Genomic DNA, 14,942 nt, shown 5'->3' on the forward strand with positions numbered 1-14,942 from the left:
GGACCTCACTCGACTCTCTAACTTATTATTTTATCTCTTCGCCTTTTTTAACTACACATGCCCTCAATCTCTTACAATCTGAGATATGTAGGCTACCCAAAGCTTGGGCTTGATCATACCTATTTCCTATGATATATTTTTCTACTTTTAAGTAAATCATTAAATCTAAAATTATTCATGTTGTTTACTTCTTTGCTTGAAAACCCTTAAGGTTCTCAGACAAAAAAGGACATAAAGTAAACAACTAATTTTTGATCAAAATTAAGGTTTTACAACTATTTCATTGTTAAAATATTTCTTTTTAAGTCAAAGTTAGATATTTTAATTTTATCTTATTTTTAGTTAGTCGATTTTAAAATATTTGAAAACTAAAAAATTGAGTCACGTTTTAGGATAAATTTTGATTTTTTACTTTTTAAAAGAAAAGAAAAATTTATAAATATTATTTTCTTTTAATTTAGTTTATAATAAATAATTTAGTGATATTAATATTTTCTTATAGGGTGTTTGGAAGAGCTTTTTTAAAGTGACTTAAAAGCCAAAATACAAAAGCTAAAAGTAGGTAGCAACCTCTTTTTTCTTTTCTTATTTTGTGCTTTTACACACAAAGTAAAGTGTTTAAAAGCATGTTGTTTGTCAAACACCGTGAAAAATAAAAATGTACTTAAAAGTCAAAAACACTTAAAAATTAGTCAACTCAGACACCTCTTAACGAGATTTTTAGAAATAACTATTTAACTTTCCTGTATTTTTTATTAGTTCGGTATAATTAGCTAATATTTTTACCATTATTTTTTTTATATCTTAATTCTTAAAATACAATCATATCCTAAATATCCCCTAACCTACCTGCTATATATTAAACTTTCCCCTAACTTACCCACTAAACCCTTTACCTCATCTTTAACTTACCCACATTCTCTTAACTCGCTCAAGTGCAACCCAAACACACGCCATATGTGTCACAGACCAAAAATAGGTGATGATGGCACTTATCGTTGCTCGGCCTTGATAAGAAAGCTAATCACCCAAACTAATAAAGGAATAAAAATTGACAATAACTTAAACCAAGGTAAGACTTCTAGAACAAAGTCTTTCTAATGCAAAACATAATTAAAATGAAAGTCTTAAAGAAATCTCATAAGTCTCCAAAATCTAGTGTTATAGTGTAAGAGCATCTACTATATAACTAAAATCCGAAAATACATATCAATCTCTAAAAATGAAATAAATACATAAAGTAGGTGACACAACCCAACCGGGGGCCTTGTTGTAGTAGGAGTCCCAAGTCCGACTAGGACCGGAGACCACCCCCGTTATCCAACCCAACCTTAAGCCGCTTGCTCGGAGTTAGATGAATTTTAAGCGTATAATAAGATATTGTAACAGCTCACATAAAGACTCTAGGATAGGATCAGAACCATGACCAACCCAACTGAGTCCAATCATCCCATACCAATCATCTTACCACACCAAACCAAACCAATAACAAAATAAGGGCCATAAACTAGGCCATAACCAAATAAGTTCCAAAACATAATACGATCAATCCCAAAATAAAATATGATGGAACAGTGAGAAATTATGTCTAATGATGTCAGCTCCAAATCCAATGTCAATATTAAGAATGACTCCAATACCAATCCCGCCCATTCTAACCCATAACAGTGCCACAAAGCCTCTAACAAAAAGAGTAAGAATATCTAATTGGGACACGCCCCCAACCATAGCCAAAACTAATATCCAAAAATAAACTAAAGTGTTTAAAAATATCCATAACATAAAATGGAGGCTTCCGGAAAGATGGAAGCTCACCACTTTAACCCAACAATTGTCCCCATGTCAATCACTATATAGGAGGAGTAAAATGGATGGTTCCTGCATAGCATGGGTATACAGCCGCCCGAAGATAGGTTACCAAGTGATCGCTAAAATAAACTTAGGATAATGATAAAATAATGCCATTTATGAAACCAAGTAAAATCATCCATATGCACATAACCATATATGCATACATATATATATATATACATATATAACCATGTTGGGAAAGAAAATCGGGTTTATTATGCCATTAAAACCTTTACCTAGGCTGTGTAACTTTATCGTCCTAAACCAATCATGGGCTATATGGGTTCGGCAACCCTTGCCTAAAGGGCCCAGTGCGTGAAGCTGCAAAAATAGGAAAGATAACCTAGGATGACTAGTACATTCCTCAAATATAAAGTATAATATTTGATACACCCAAATTATACCTCTCTTACGAGAGAGTAAGCGATCGTTGTCAAATATAGAACCCAACTAGGTTGGGTGTCGAATCCCATAGGGAATATCGTGTTCTCTAAGTATTGTAATTGTTATTAGACTGTTGATCAAAGGTTCCTGGATAAAAGGGGTTTTGATTTATGAATTGTATTATAATAGTTATGACAGAGTTATTCAAATTAATGATTCTTTCTGCAAGTAGTAATTCAATGATATTGAACAAACTAGAGTTATGGTTAGCAAGATGCTTAAGCAGTTAGGATTGAGAATCACTTTTGAGTTCCAATCTATAACTTCCATTGCAAGAGTAGCTGAATTCTATTGTTCACCCATTAGTTTCTTAACCTTAATGGATGGTTTATTCTTTAATTCTCTCAAACTTAAAGAATGTATCGATTATTCAACTATTTTCTCATGTAGGTCAATCCAGTTAAGAAATTTTCCATTAATCTAAAGGTTTATGCCTCAAGATTCCATGTAAACCCTTTCTTTTCCCAACAAACACTTTTCCATTCGAACAAGTGATGTTCTTGGTGTTCTTAGTCTCACTTATCAAGTTTGCAATCAAGAAAAGTTATTAAAGTGAAGAAGGATTTGTGCAACATTAATTACCTATAAAAACTTAATTAGAATCACAACCCATACCAGCTGTTTATATCAAGGCTCCCATAACCCTAGTTATGGGAGCTTAGCCATTCATCCTCTTAGAAGAAAGAGAAAGAATACTTGTATTATTCATAAATAAAGTTAGAGTTCACTTACAAAAGTTACAAGAATTAATTCTTGAATCTTTAATAGCAATGGAATGATTAGATCCACAAATATAGTTTAATTCACAAATTTCTACATTACAGAGAGTCTCAAAGATGGAAAACTAAGATAATAATCTCCAAGATTCAGAATTTGTTTCAATAAAACCTTAAATAGGTATTTATATGCTCCCAGGTTTAGAAGATTTAAAATTTACACTCAGAAAACACTGCTTCCAAGTTGACAGCCCGTCGAAAGCTAGACAGTTCATCACATAGACCGTCGCTGAGTACTCCAGGATGTCAGGTTCTATTTAATCCTGACGGCTACCTTGGCGGACTATCGATAGTCCAACGGTCCGTCGCACAGTCCATCACTAAGACTTCTGAAATCCTGCATTCTAATTAAGCCTGACGGTTAAATTGGCGGTCTACTGCAAACTTAACGGTCCACCACTTGGACCGTCGCATTGGTCTTCCACTTGGAACATTATGTTTAGCTCTGACGGTGCTCCCGGTGGTCCATCGCATGACTGATGGTCTGCCATTTTGACCGTTAGTGACTCTTTTCTGCTATTTTCCTGAGTTTTCTCCTTCAGCTAACTCATTTACCCGAAATCACTCAAATTCACTATTAAATACAACTTTAGTTACTTGAAAACACAAAATTTTCCCAAGAAAAGTTGCAAAATACTCCATCAAAATTCAGAACATTAAAATTCGGAACATCAAAACCCTCAACTTAAGATAATTGCTTGTCCTCCAGCAACTCAACACCACATTACAAATATGTACAATACAATGACATGTATTCAACTTACTGAACTAGTTTTTGCACACGCATTGACTTGTTATCCTAATTATATGGCCTAACATATCAGGACCCATAACCGGCATTAATTCAAAATTAGTGCATATACACAATATGGATGCAAGAATCTACAGAGATCAGCTAAATTAAGTATAACTCAGGTTGCCCTCACAGTCAAGAAAATCCACCACTCATTATATTTCATGGATATAAATCAGAACTATCACGCTCGTCAAAGAAGTTACAAACATATTACACATACCCATAGTCTTGCCTCTATCATCTAATACTCCCTTATAGTTGACATGCCAATTGGTGTCTTGAAAGCTATTTTTTATGCCCATAAGGCATCATCAAGCTTCCTAGACCAGTCCTGTCTGCTAGTATTCACTGTTTTAGAAAGTATGGCTTTGTCTCTATTCAAAATCTCCACTTACCCACTAGTTTGTGTGTGGTATACATTCGCTACCTTGTGTTGCTTAACACCATACTTTGCTAAGGCAGCCCGAAACACACGATTGCAAAAGTGAGATCCACCGTCACTTATAATGGTGCGTGGTACCCTAAATCGAGAGAAAATATTCTTTTTAAGAACGCAACTACTATCTTTCCTTTGTTGTCAGCCAAAGCAACAACTTAAACCCATTTTGAGACATAGTCAACAATAACTAGAATGTATTTCATCCCATATGAGCTGACAAAAAGCCCTATGGAGTCGATGCCCCAGACATCAAATAATTCTACCTCTATCATTTTTGTCAAAGAAATTTCATGGCGCTTGGAGATTGTCCCCTGCCTCTGACATTGGTCACATCTTCTCACGAACTCATAAGCATCTTTGAACAAAGTCGGCCAATAGTAACCTCTTTGTAGAACCTTTCTAGCAGTACGGTCATGGATATGGTGACCTCCAACTAGGGAAGCATGACATGCTTCCAAGATACTCAACATATCTACTTCTGGAACATATCTCCTTATGATATTGTCAGCACAATGTCGAAACAAATACGACTCATCCCAAAATTAATGTCTCACATCATGGAGAAACTTTTTTCTTTGATGAAAAGAAGATTCTCTGGAATAACCTCGCTCACCACATAGTTCACAAGATCAGCGTACCAAGATATTTTCTCCATAAAAGAAGCAACGATTTCCTCATTCGGAAATGCATCATTGATTTCAAATTCATCTCCAATTGCTTGCTTCCCTTCTAACCTAGATAGATGGTCTGCAACTTAGTTTTTGCAACTCTTCCTATCTTTGACTTCAAAGTTAAAATATTGAAGTAGCATTACCCATTTAATCAACCTTGGCTTTGCATCCTTTTTCACCATCAAATATCTTAAGTGTGTGTGGTCAGTGTGGACCACCACCTTGGTTCCTAGCAAATAAGCTCAGAATTTCTCAAAAGTATAAACTACTGTAAGAAGTTCCTGTTCAGTGACAGTATAGTTCTTTTAGGCCCCATTCAGTGATTTGCTAGCATAGTAAATGGGATGAAACAACTTATCCCTCTTCTGCCCAAGTACAGCTCCAAGTGAAACACCATTTGCATCATATATAATCTCAAATGGCTTTGACCAATCCAATGCAACAATAATAGGTGCGTCAACTAGCTTTTCTTTGAGGCATTCAAATGCCTTCAAGTAATCATCATCAAAGTTGAACTTAACCTTCTTCTCCAAAAGTTTGCAAAGTGGATTTGTAATTTTTGAGAAGTCTTTTATAGACCTCCGACAAAAGCTTGCATGACCAAGAAAACTACGTACCCTCTTTACTGAAATGGAAGGTGGAAGATTCTCAAGAACCTCGACTTTAGCTCGATCGACCTCAATTCCTTTGGAAGAAATTTTATGTCCTAGAACAATACCTCCTTCATGATGAAGTGGTATTTCTCCCAATTAAATACAAGATTGAACTCCTCACACCGTTGCAAGGCCCTACTCAGATTCACTAAACATAGCTCAAACGAGTCTCTCTTACCACATAAAAATCATCCATAAGCACCTCCAAGGTGTCTTTAACCATAACTGAAAAATAGATATCATGCACCATTGAAAGGTATCAGGTGTATTACACAGTCCAAACGGTATCCGCTTGAATGCAAAAGTACATACGGGTAGGTGAATGTCATTTTCTCCTGATCCTCTAGTGCTATAGAAATCTAATTATAACAAGAATAACCATCCAAGAAATAATACCAACCTCTTCCCGCGAACTGATCAAGCATCTGATCCATGAAAGGCATTGGGAAGTGGTCCTTCAATATCCATGAGTTAAATTTTCGGCAATCTATGTAAACTCTCTATGCAGTGACAGGTCTAAGTGGTATCAACTCATTATTCTCATTCGCTACAACTGTTATGCCCCCTTTCTTAGGCACACAATATACGGGACTTACCTACTACTATCCGAATTGGGGTATATATCTCCCGAATCAAGCCATTTAATGATTTCCTTCTTACCCAACTCTTGCGTAGGCGGGTTAAAAAAATATTAATGCTCAATTGTTGGGGTGCAGTCCTCTTCCAATTGAATTTTATGAGTACAAATACCTGGAGGAATGCTAATAATATCGGCATAGTCCATCCTATCGCCCTTTTGTATCTCTGAAGCACAAAAATAAGTGCCTCCACCTGTTGCTCACCTAAATTAGCTGTAATGATAACAGGTAAAGTGTTTCCACTACCTAGAAACACATATCAGAGATAACCTGGCAATTCTTTGAACTCCAATACCAGTGGCTCCTCAATAGATGGCTTAGCTGGCGGTGTTGGCCAATTGTTTAGATCCAGATCAATCTTCTTAGGAGCATAAGAATATGATCCCATTCTCATTAAAGCACAAACAATCTTCTCATATTTTTCAATGCCCTCAATATCAAAATTCATTATAACTGCAGCTAAGGGCTCAACAACAAATTTCTCCTCTATTGGTACTTCTTGCTCATCTTCATAATAAACATCGATAATAAAGAACAAATTCATCTCTTTATGTTGCTTCATAGATTGGCATATATCAAATCACACCACTTCATCATTCGGCCTGAATAAGAGCTCATTAACTCACAAATCAATAAGCACACCTTCGATTGCGAGAAAAGGTCGACCCAAGATTATGGACACCTCAAAGTCCACCGCACAATTCGGAATAACTAAATTCGCCAGAAATATAAAACTAGCCACCTTCACTAGCACATTATACAAAATACCAACAGATCACTTTACCGACCTATTCGTCATCACAAGTCACATGTTTGTGGGTGTGGGATCTCCCAAACCCAACTTCTTATAAATAGCTAGCAGCATCAGATTGATGCTCGCTCCCAGATCACATAAGGCCTTAGCAAAATCCAGAGACCCAATTGTACAAGGTCTTGTAAATGCTCCTGGGTTTGCCTCTTCTACACCAAGGATCTTGTATAAATAGCGCTACAATGATGGAGATTATCATTCGATTCATAGCTTACTTCTCTATTCTTCATCACAAGATCCTTCATAAAGTTAACATATCCTGGCATCTACTCAAGTGCCTCCACCAAAGGCACATTCACTGTCAGCTGCTTTAGCATTGCCATGAATTTACTAAACTTTGTATCATTAGACTTATTCTTCAATCTATGAGGAAATAGAGGTAATGGTTTTGGAAGAGTAGTCACCAGTGTTTCTTCTTCCCTGTCTTTCCCTTTTTCTAACTCATCAACTTACTGATGAGTATAAGAAATATCAATGCCATCTAAATTCTCAGACTCTACTAGATTACTTTCTTCATGCTCAACATCCTCTTCAATCACCTCTTCATTCACAGCTTTTCCCACAGAAGGGCCTGGTAATACTTTACCACTTTGTGTGGTAATTGCCATGCAAGAGCCATTATTTCAAGGATTCTGAACTGAATCACTTGGCAAAGTTCCGTTCTTCCTCTGATTCAATGCTGCAAAGAGTTAACTTATTTACTGCTCTAACTGTTTGATAGAAGTACAGTGTGAGTTTACCAACTGACTCACGGGAGAAAAATTACTCTTCATTATAGTTACCCCAGAGTTGGTAGCCTCAACTCCCTTTAATAATTTCTCTATTATGTCCTCTATGGGCATCTTGCCAAAGCTATTTACAGCATTATCTCTGCTTCCAGGTGGTACATATAGTATACTTATATCATTCTTCTTCTTCCAGTTCCCTTAATCCCTATCCATGTAACCATCCTTGTCGTAGTAGTTTCAACCTTGATTTCCTTAGCTATTGCCTCGGAAACCCCATAATTATTTAGATAGTTTGCCTCTTCTTCCGAATTAGAGTCAGCTTTACCTTGAGATGCAACAACTTTCACCTTCTCTATTTTACAGACAATAGATTCTTAGTTAGTAAATCCATCTATGTCTTCAAGTTTGCCATGTCCTGGTTATGTTTTTCCTCTTTCTTGTATTTCTTTATAGTCATACCACCAGACATAGTAGGGCTTGCTACCATCGAATCCTTGGTATGCCAAGCTCTACTTTGTTTGGTCATCCGATCAAGCATCTTCGAAGCCTCTGGAAAAGTGAGATCCCCAAATGATCCTCCAGTAGCATTATCCACAACTGGCTTCGTAATAGAGTTTAAAGCCCTATAAAGAGTCTCCATCAAATGAATATCCATCATATTATGATTCAGGCATTGCATCAACTTTTTCTTAAACCTCTCCTAGATCTCCTAAAGAACTTCGGTGGAAAGTTTCTGGAAGTAACTGATCTCATCTCTCAACTGTACCTTCTTGGAAGGTGGAAAGAACCTTTCTAGGAAAGCCTCATTTAGATGCCTCTAGTTGGTGATAGAGTCGGGAGTCAGCCTATTGAGCCATAGTGTTGCCTCCCCAGATAGAGACAAAGAAAACACGCAAATGAATGGCATTCTGGCCCACTCCTGGGTTATCAAAAGACTTGCAGATGGTGACAAAGTTCACCAAATGTATGTTTGGATCATCTCCTGTAAGACCACCGAACAACCCCTTAAGATAAATGAGTTGAATCATTGTACTAGTAATATTAAATTTAGCTCCAGGTCCTAGAGGTGGAGGAATAATATCTTTAGTTACACCTGATCCATCCATTCCATCTTTATTATTATTTAGATCAAACTGTACCAGTTATCAATCCTGCCTCGCCCTAAAGGGATAATTCCTATTTACATTCTGATTCACTGGTGCAACCACATTCTCTGCACGTCTTGGATTAACAAGATCCAATAAATCATCATCCCCCAAATCATTATCGTCAGGATTAGGATGACGCACCGGTTGGCCGTCATTCTACTGATTATGTTGAGCTCTAGCCAGAGCGGCTAGTCTTTCAGCATCTTGGGGGTCTGCTATTCTGCCAATTAACTGTGGTTAAGGATGTACTAGTAATAATGGTGCACCCAATCTCTGTGTACTTGGCATACCTAATAACTACCCTACACAGAACAAAAATAGCAAACAAAAGTAAAATTTGGGAAACTTGACCAAAGGTCAATTAATAAACACAAACTTAATTGACAACCGTATTCCCTATCAACGGTGCCAAAATTTGTTACACCCAAATTAAACCTCTCTTACGAGAGAGTAAGAGGTCGTTGTTAAATATATAACCCAACTAGGTTGGGTGCCGAATCCCATAGGGAATACCGTGGTCACTAAGTATTGTGATTGTTATTAGACTGTTGATTAAAGATTCCTGGATAAAAGGGGTTTTGATTTATGAATTATATTATAAATAATTGTAACAGAGTTGTTCCAAAAAATGATTCTTTCTGCAAGTAGAAATTTAATGATATTAAACAAACTAGAGTTATGGTTGCCAAGGTGCTTAAGTAGTTAGGGTTGTGAATCACTTTTGAGTTCCAATCTATAACTTCAATTGCAAGAGTAGCTGAGTTCTATTGTTCACCCATTAGTTTCTTAACTTTAATTGATGGTTTATTCTTTAATTCTCTCAAACTTAAAAAATGTATCGCTTATTCAACCATTTTCTCATGTAGGTCAATCCTGTTAAGGCATTTTCCATTATTCTCAAGGTTTAGGCCTCAAGATTCTATGTAAAACTTTTCTTTTCCCAACAAACACTTTTCCATTCGAACAAGTAATGTTCTTGGGCTGACTTTTCAAGTTTGCAACCAAGAAAAGTCATTAAAGTGAAGAAGGATTTATGTAACATCAATTAGCTACAGAAACTCAATTGGAATCATAACCCATACCAGTTGTTCATATCAAGGCTCCCATAACCCCAATCATGGGAGCTTAGCCACTCATCCCCATAGAAGAAAGAGAAAGAATACTTGTATTATTCATAAATAAATTCAGAGTTCACTTACAAAAGTTACAAGAATTAATTCTTGAATCTTCAATAGCAATAGAATGATTAGATCCACAAATATAGTTTGATTCACAAATTTCTACATTATAGAGAATTTCAAAGATGTAAAACTAATATAATAATCTCCAAGATTCAAAATCTCTTTCAATAAAATCCTAAATGGGTATTTAAATGCTCCCAGGTTTAGAAGATTTAAAATTTACACTTAGAAAACACCGCATTCAAGTTGACGGTCTAACTGATGGCCCGTCGAAAGACTGATGGTCTGTCATATGGACCGTTGTTGAGTGCTCTATGATTTCAAGTTCTGTTTAATCCTGACGGCTACCTTGGTAGACACTCGATAGTTTGACGGTCTATCGCTAAGACTTCTGAAGTCCTGCATTGTGATTAAGCCTGATGTCCAAGTTAGCGGTCCACCACAAACTTGACAGTCCGCCAATTAGATCTTCACATGGGTCTTTCACTTGGGACATTTTGTTTAGCTCTGACAGTGCTCCCGGCGGTTCGTTGCATGACTGACGTTCTTCCATTTTGACCGTCAGTGACTCTTTTATGTTATTTTACTGAGTTTTCTACTTCAGCTAACTCCTTAACCTGAAATCACTCAAATGCACTATGAAATACAACTTTAGTTGCTTAAAAATACATAATTTTCCTGAGAAAAAGATGCAAAATGTTTCGTCAAAATCCAAAACATCAACATCATGCACATGATCACCAAGATCAAACTTTACATCGACAAATATGATTTTCCAGTTTTGGTCCCGCCGGGATCTCTACCTTCCATGACTTTGCTATGCACCCCGCCATTATTGACCAATTAAAACCATTACCAAGCAACTAACAAATGCATTAACCAATTACTAACCAAGGCCATTAATAGTGGTATCTTCATTCCTATAATAACTTACAAGTTTTTTCCATAGCCAATCTATCACAACCCGAACAAGGCCCTGACCGTGATGAGCATCCCGAACTGTGAAGACCTGAGCACCCCTTTATTAACAGGCAATCATACACACATTAATACAATCATAAAGAGAATGTGGAAATGGATTCATACAAAAACATGGTCAATAACATCATATGACTGAAAAGTCAAAGAATTCAATAAAACATTCAACATCACCTAATATCTGTCTGCAAAATTTGTAGTACATCAAGACCAGTCATCATAACTAAAACTGGGACAACGCCCCCAATGAACTTAAACCAAAATAAATAACATATGACAAAAAGATATAGGCCTTCCAGAATGAAGAAGGCTCACCAACTACACATACACTTAACTCCTGGCTGAAATCCCTACGGCTTTGCAGGACCTCTAGACTGAGCCTCAAACCCTAGAATATAGGGGGTCAATACAATTGTACTGGTACGTAGAGTAATCCAAAAACAAAATAAAATTTTTATATAACATAGGTGAGAGCTATTATAAAACACTTTAATGCAAAATCATTTGAAAACACATGGGCATCGTATAATGATTTTCCAACAAAAATGCAGCTCTATTGAGCTAAATTGTACACCCTAAATTTCATATTTTCACCAACTTCCAAGTCTCGGTTACTACCAAGATTAGAGTATTAGAGAGGGAAGGACACACAAGATCACACAGCAGGGTGCCACAACCCCAATCAAGTCAATATGTCGTGGTTGGGCTCAAGATCACAAAGTAGGGCTCCTAACCATTGGTCCCAATTTTGGATGACATAGTACTAGGTACACAAGATCACATAGCAGGGTACGAAGTTCCCGTGTTGGACATTCATGATTTCCAGTATAGAGTCATTTGGCTCGTGCTTTCTATAGGTAGCCATCTAACTTACATCAATTTAAGCTTTAAGTTTGATATAAGACTAAAAGTGCATCATACTCACAACATTCTCTTCCTCTTTTCATTTGAGGCTATTCTTCCAGACGTTTTATGCAAGTCATTATATGAACACCAACAAGACTCCCATACACCAAACATATGCATATCGATTCCCTAACACGAAATAGTCAAGAAACTTCAACATTTACCAAGTAGTACAACATTAGCCCAACACACCTTTTCATGATAAAAATTGGTTTTAAAACTGATGCTTTCAATGATTTAACAATTGCATTATCTGGGTTCATAAACATTATTATGGTGAATAAAGGATTTAGAACTCTTGCTTATAACACCTTTTAAAATTCAAATCAAATGTCCACAAATTCAACAATTAAGATATATAAGCAAACAATGCCATGATCTTTCAATATTCTTCTCAAAACCATATCACAATGCATGCTTTTTGTTTTAAAATAAAACCCCATTTATAATGGCATACGTACTTACATAATTATTAAAAAATCTTATTTGATATTATCATGAGATTTAGGACAATCCCACATACCTTAGATTTATTAGTTTAGAGAGAAGAACTTGAATCTCGATTCATTCCTTGGAAATCTTGAACTTAGAGATTGGTTCTTGATTCTTTATTCTTGAAAAAAACCCTAATTTTGATATTATGGATGAATGAGGAGTTATTTTCTTTGATTTGATGTAATTAGGTGTTAAAAAAGTGAAAAAGACCAAAAAATCCTTTAAATTGCTAAACGGAGGTTCGGGATGGTTTGGACGATGAACCATCACCCCAGGGATGGACCGTCCCTCAAATTATCACTTTTTGGCCAGAAAATAGACTTACTGCCTCAGTTGTGATGGTCCATTGCTGGTGCGATGGTCCATCAGCCTTCTCGTCGCACATTGGCAGTTCAGATAGCTCACTGTAAAATAGCCATAACCTTTTACCCCGATATCGAATTTAGTCAAAATTAGTAGCATTGGAAAGACACTCACATGCCCTTTAGTTTGATATATACAAAAATTTATGATTGACTGAAACTCAATCGATAGGAAGACTTTCAATTCATTCTTGAGTTAAGAGACCTCTATGATCTTAATTCATGCTCAACTAGATTATCACACTATATAGTTGATTAACACACTACATTCATATTAGATTTATGGTTTCTGGATTATTTATACGTAGAAATAACAGTTTGCGTCCTAGCCCAAAATGCGGGGTGTTACATTATCCCCCCTTGGGATCATTCATCCCCGATTGATGGCTCGAGATAAATCAAGCATGATTTCAAGGACTAAAAGAAAGAAAATGAGCAGTATAGGATTTATACCTTCTAAATCATCATACATGGTCTCAAAAAGAGTCGGGTACCTCACACGCATATATTCTTCTGACTCCCAAGTAGCCTCCTCAGCTTTTTTATTTCTCCACATCACCTTGACCGAAGATATTTCCTTAATCGTCAAATTTCTAACTTGGCGATCCAAGATTACAACGGGTTTCTCCTCATATGACAAGAAGTTTTTCACATTGATTTCTTCTACATGCAACACTAAGGAATGATCTCCAATACACTTCTTCAACATGGACACATGAAATACGGGATGAATGGAAGCCAAACTCGCGGGCAAATCTAATTCATAGGCCATCCCACCTATTCTCCTTTAAATCCAATATGGTCTAATATAACGAGGACTAAGCTTCCCTTTCTTCCCAAATCGTATGGCCCCCTTCATAGGAGAGAACTTTAGGAATACCAAATCATCTATCTCAAACTCTAAATATCTTTTCCGAACGTTGGCATAGGATTTTTGATGACTCTGGGCTATCTTAAGTCGTTCTCTAATGATCTTCACCTTCTCCATTTCTTGATAAACAAGGTCAGGATAAAACAACTGGGTTTCACCCACATCATACCACCTAATCAGTGATCTATATTTTCTCTCATAAAGTACCCTAATAGGAGCCATCTTAATGCTGACATGGTAGCTATTATTGTAGTCAAACTATTTCAATGGAAAGAGATCAACCTAACTATCTTTGAAGTAAATTACACAAGCCCTCAACATGTCCTCAAGGGTCTGAATGGTGCGTTCAGCTTGCCCATCCATCTAAGGGTGGAATACAGTACTCAAGTTCACTTGGGTACCAAAACCCTTCTGAAAAGATCTCCAAAACTATGAACCAAATTGCGTATCTCGATCGGATATAATGGATACTAGTGCCCCATGCAAACAAACTATTTCCTCAATGTAAAGCTTGGCATAATCATCTCCCGAATAGTTAGTCCTTACAGGCAAAAAGTGGGCTGACTTAGTCATCCGTTCTACAATTACCTAAATGGAATCATACTAGTTTTAGGCACTCAGAAAACCATTATGAAGTCCATATTGATCATATCCCACTTCCACATAGGCAAATATATCTCTTGGGAAGTACCACCTAGCCTCAAATGTTCCACTTTAACTTGTTGGCAATTCTAACACTTGGAAACAAAATCAGCCACATCACCATTCATATTATTCCATCAATATATGTTTTTAAGATCATGGTACATCATAGTAGAGCCTGGGTGAGCAACATACATCGAAGTATATACCTTATCGAGGATTCATTTTCGCAATCCATCCATATCTGGCACACATAACCTACCCTGCTATGTTAAAATCCCATCACCACCAATTTTAGAAGATATTAGTTCTGTTGACCCACATCTTTCTTAATCTACATCAAGATGGGATCCTAAACCTTCTTCTCCTTAACTTCTGCACAAAGGAAAGATTTATCTATTTCATTCACAAAAATCCCTACATCTTCAGAATCCAGAAGTCACAGCCGGTGAATATCTTCAGTGCAAATACCACAGCTGCTAACTCCAAGTCATGGGTGGAGTAATTTTGCTCGTGCACCTTCAACTACCTAGATGCATGTGCTACCATTTT

At 36.6% G+C, this 14,942-nt stretch overlaps 1 protein-coding gene across 1 annotated transcript; it reads right to left on the bottom strand.

Annotated features, from left to right (window-relative positions):
* Nucleotides 1-7,721: 7,721 nt before the first annotated feature.
* LOC124886608 lies at nt 7,722-13,649 on the bottom strand. Its single transcript, XM_047395453.1, has 2 exons — nt 13,331-13,649; nt 7,722-7,789 (listed from the first exon to the last, which is right to left on the bottom strand). Exons 1-2 carry the CDS (start codon nt 13,647-13,649, stop codon nt 7,722-7,724), a joined length of 387 nt encoding a protein of 128 aa, XP_047251409.1.
* Between the last annotated feature and the right edge of the window lie 1,293 nt (nt 13,650-14,942).

Source organism: Capsicum annuum, chromosome 8 (genome assembly GCF_002878395.1).
Source record: "Capsicum annuum cultivar UCD-10X-F1 chromosome 8, UCD10Xv1.1, whole genome shotgun sequence".
Classification (NCBI taxonomy): Eukaryota; Viridiplantae; Streptophyta; class Magnoliopsida; order Solanales; family Solanaceae; genus Capsicum; species Capsicum annuum.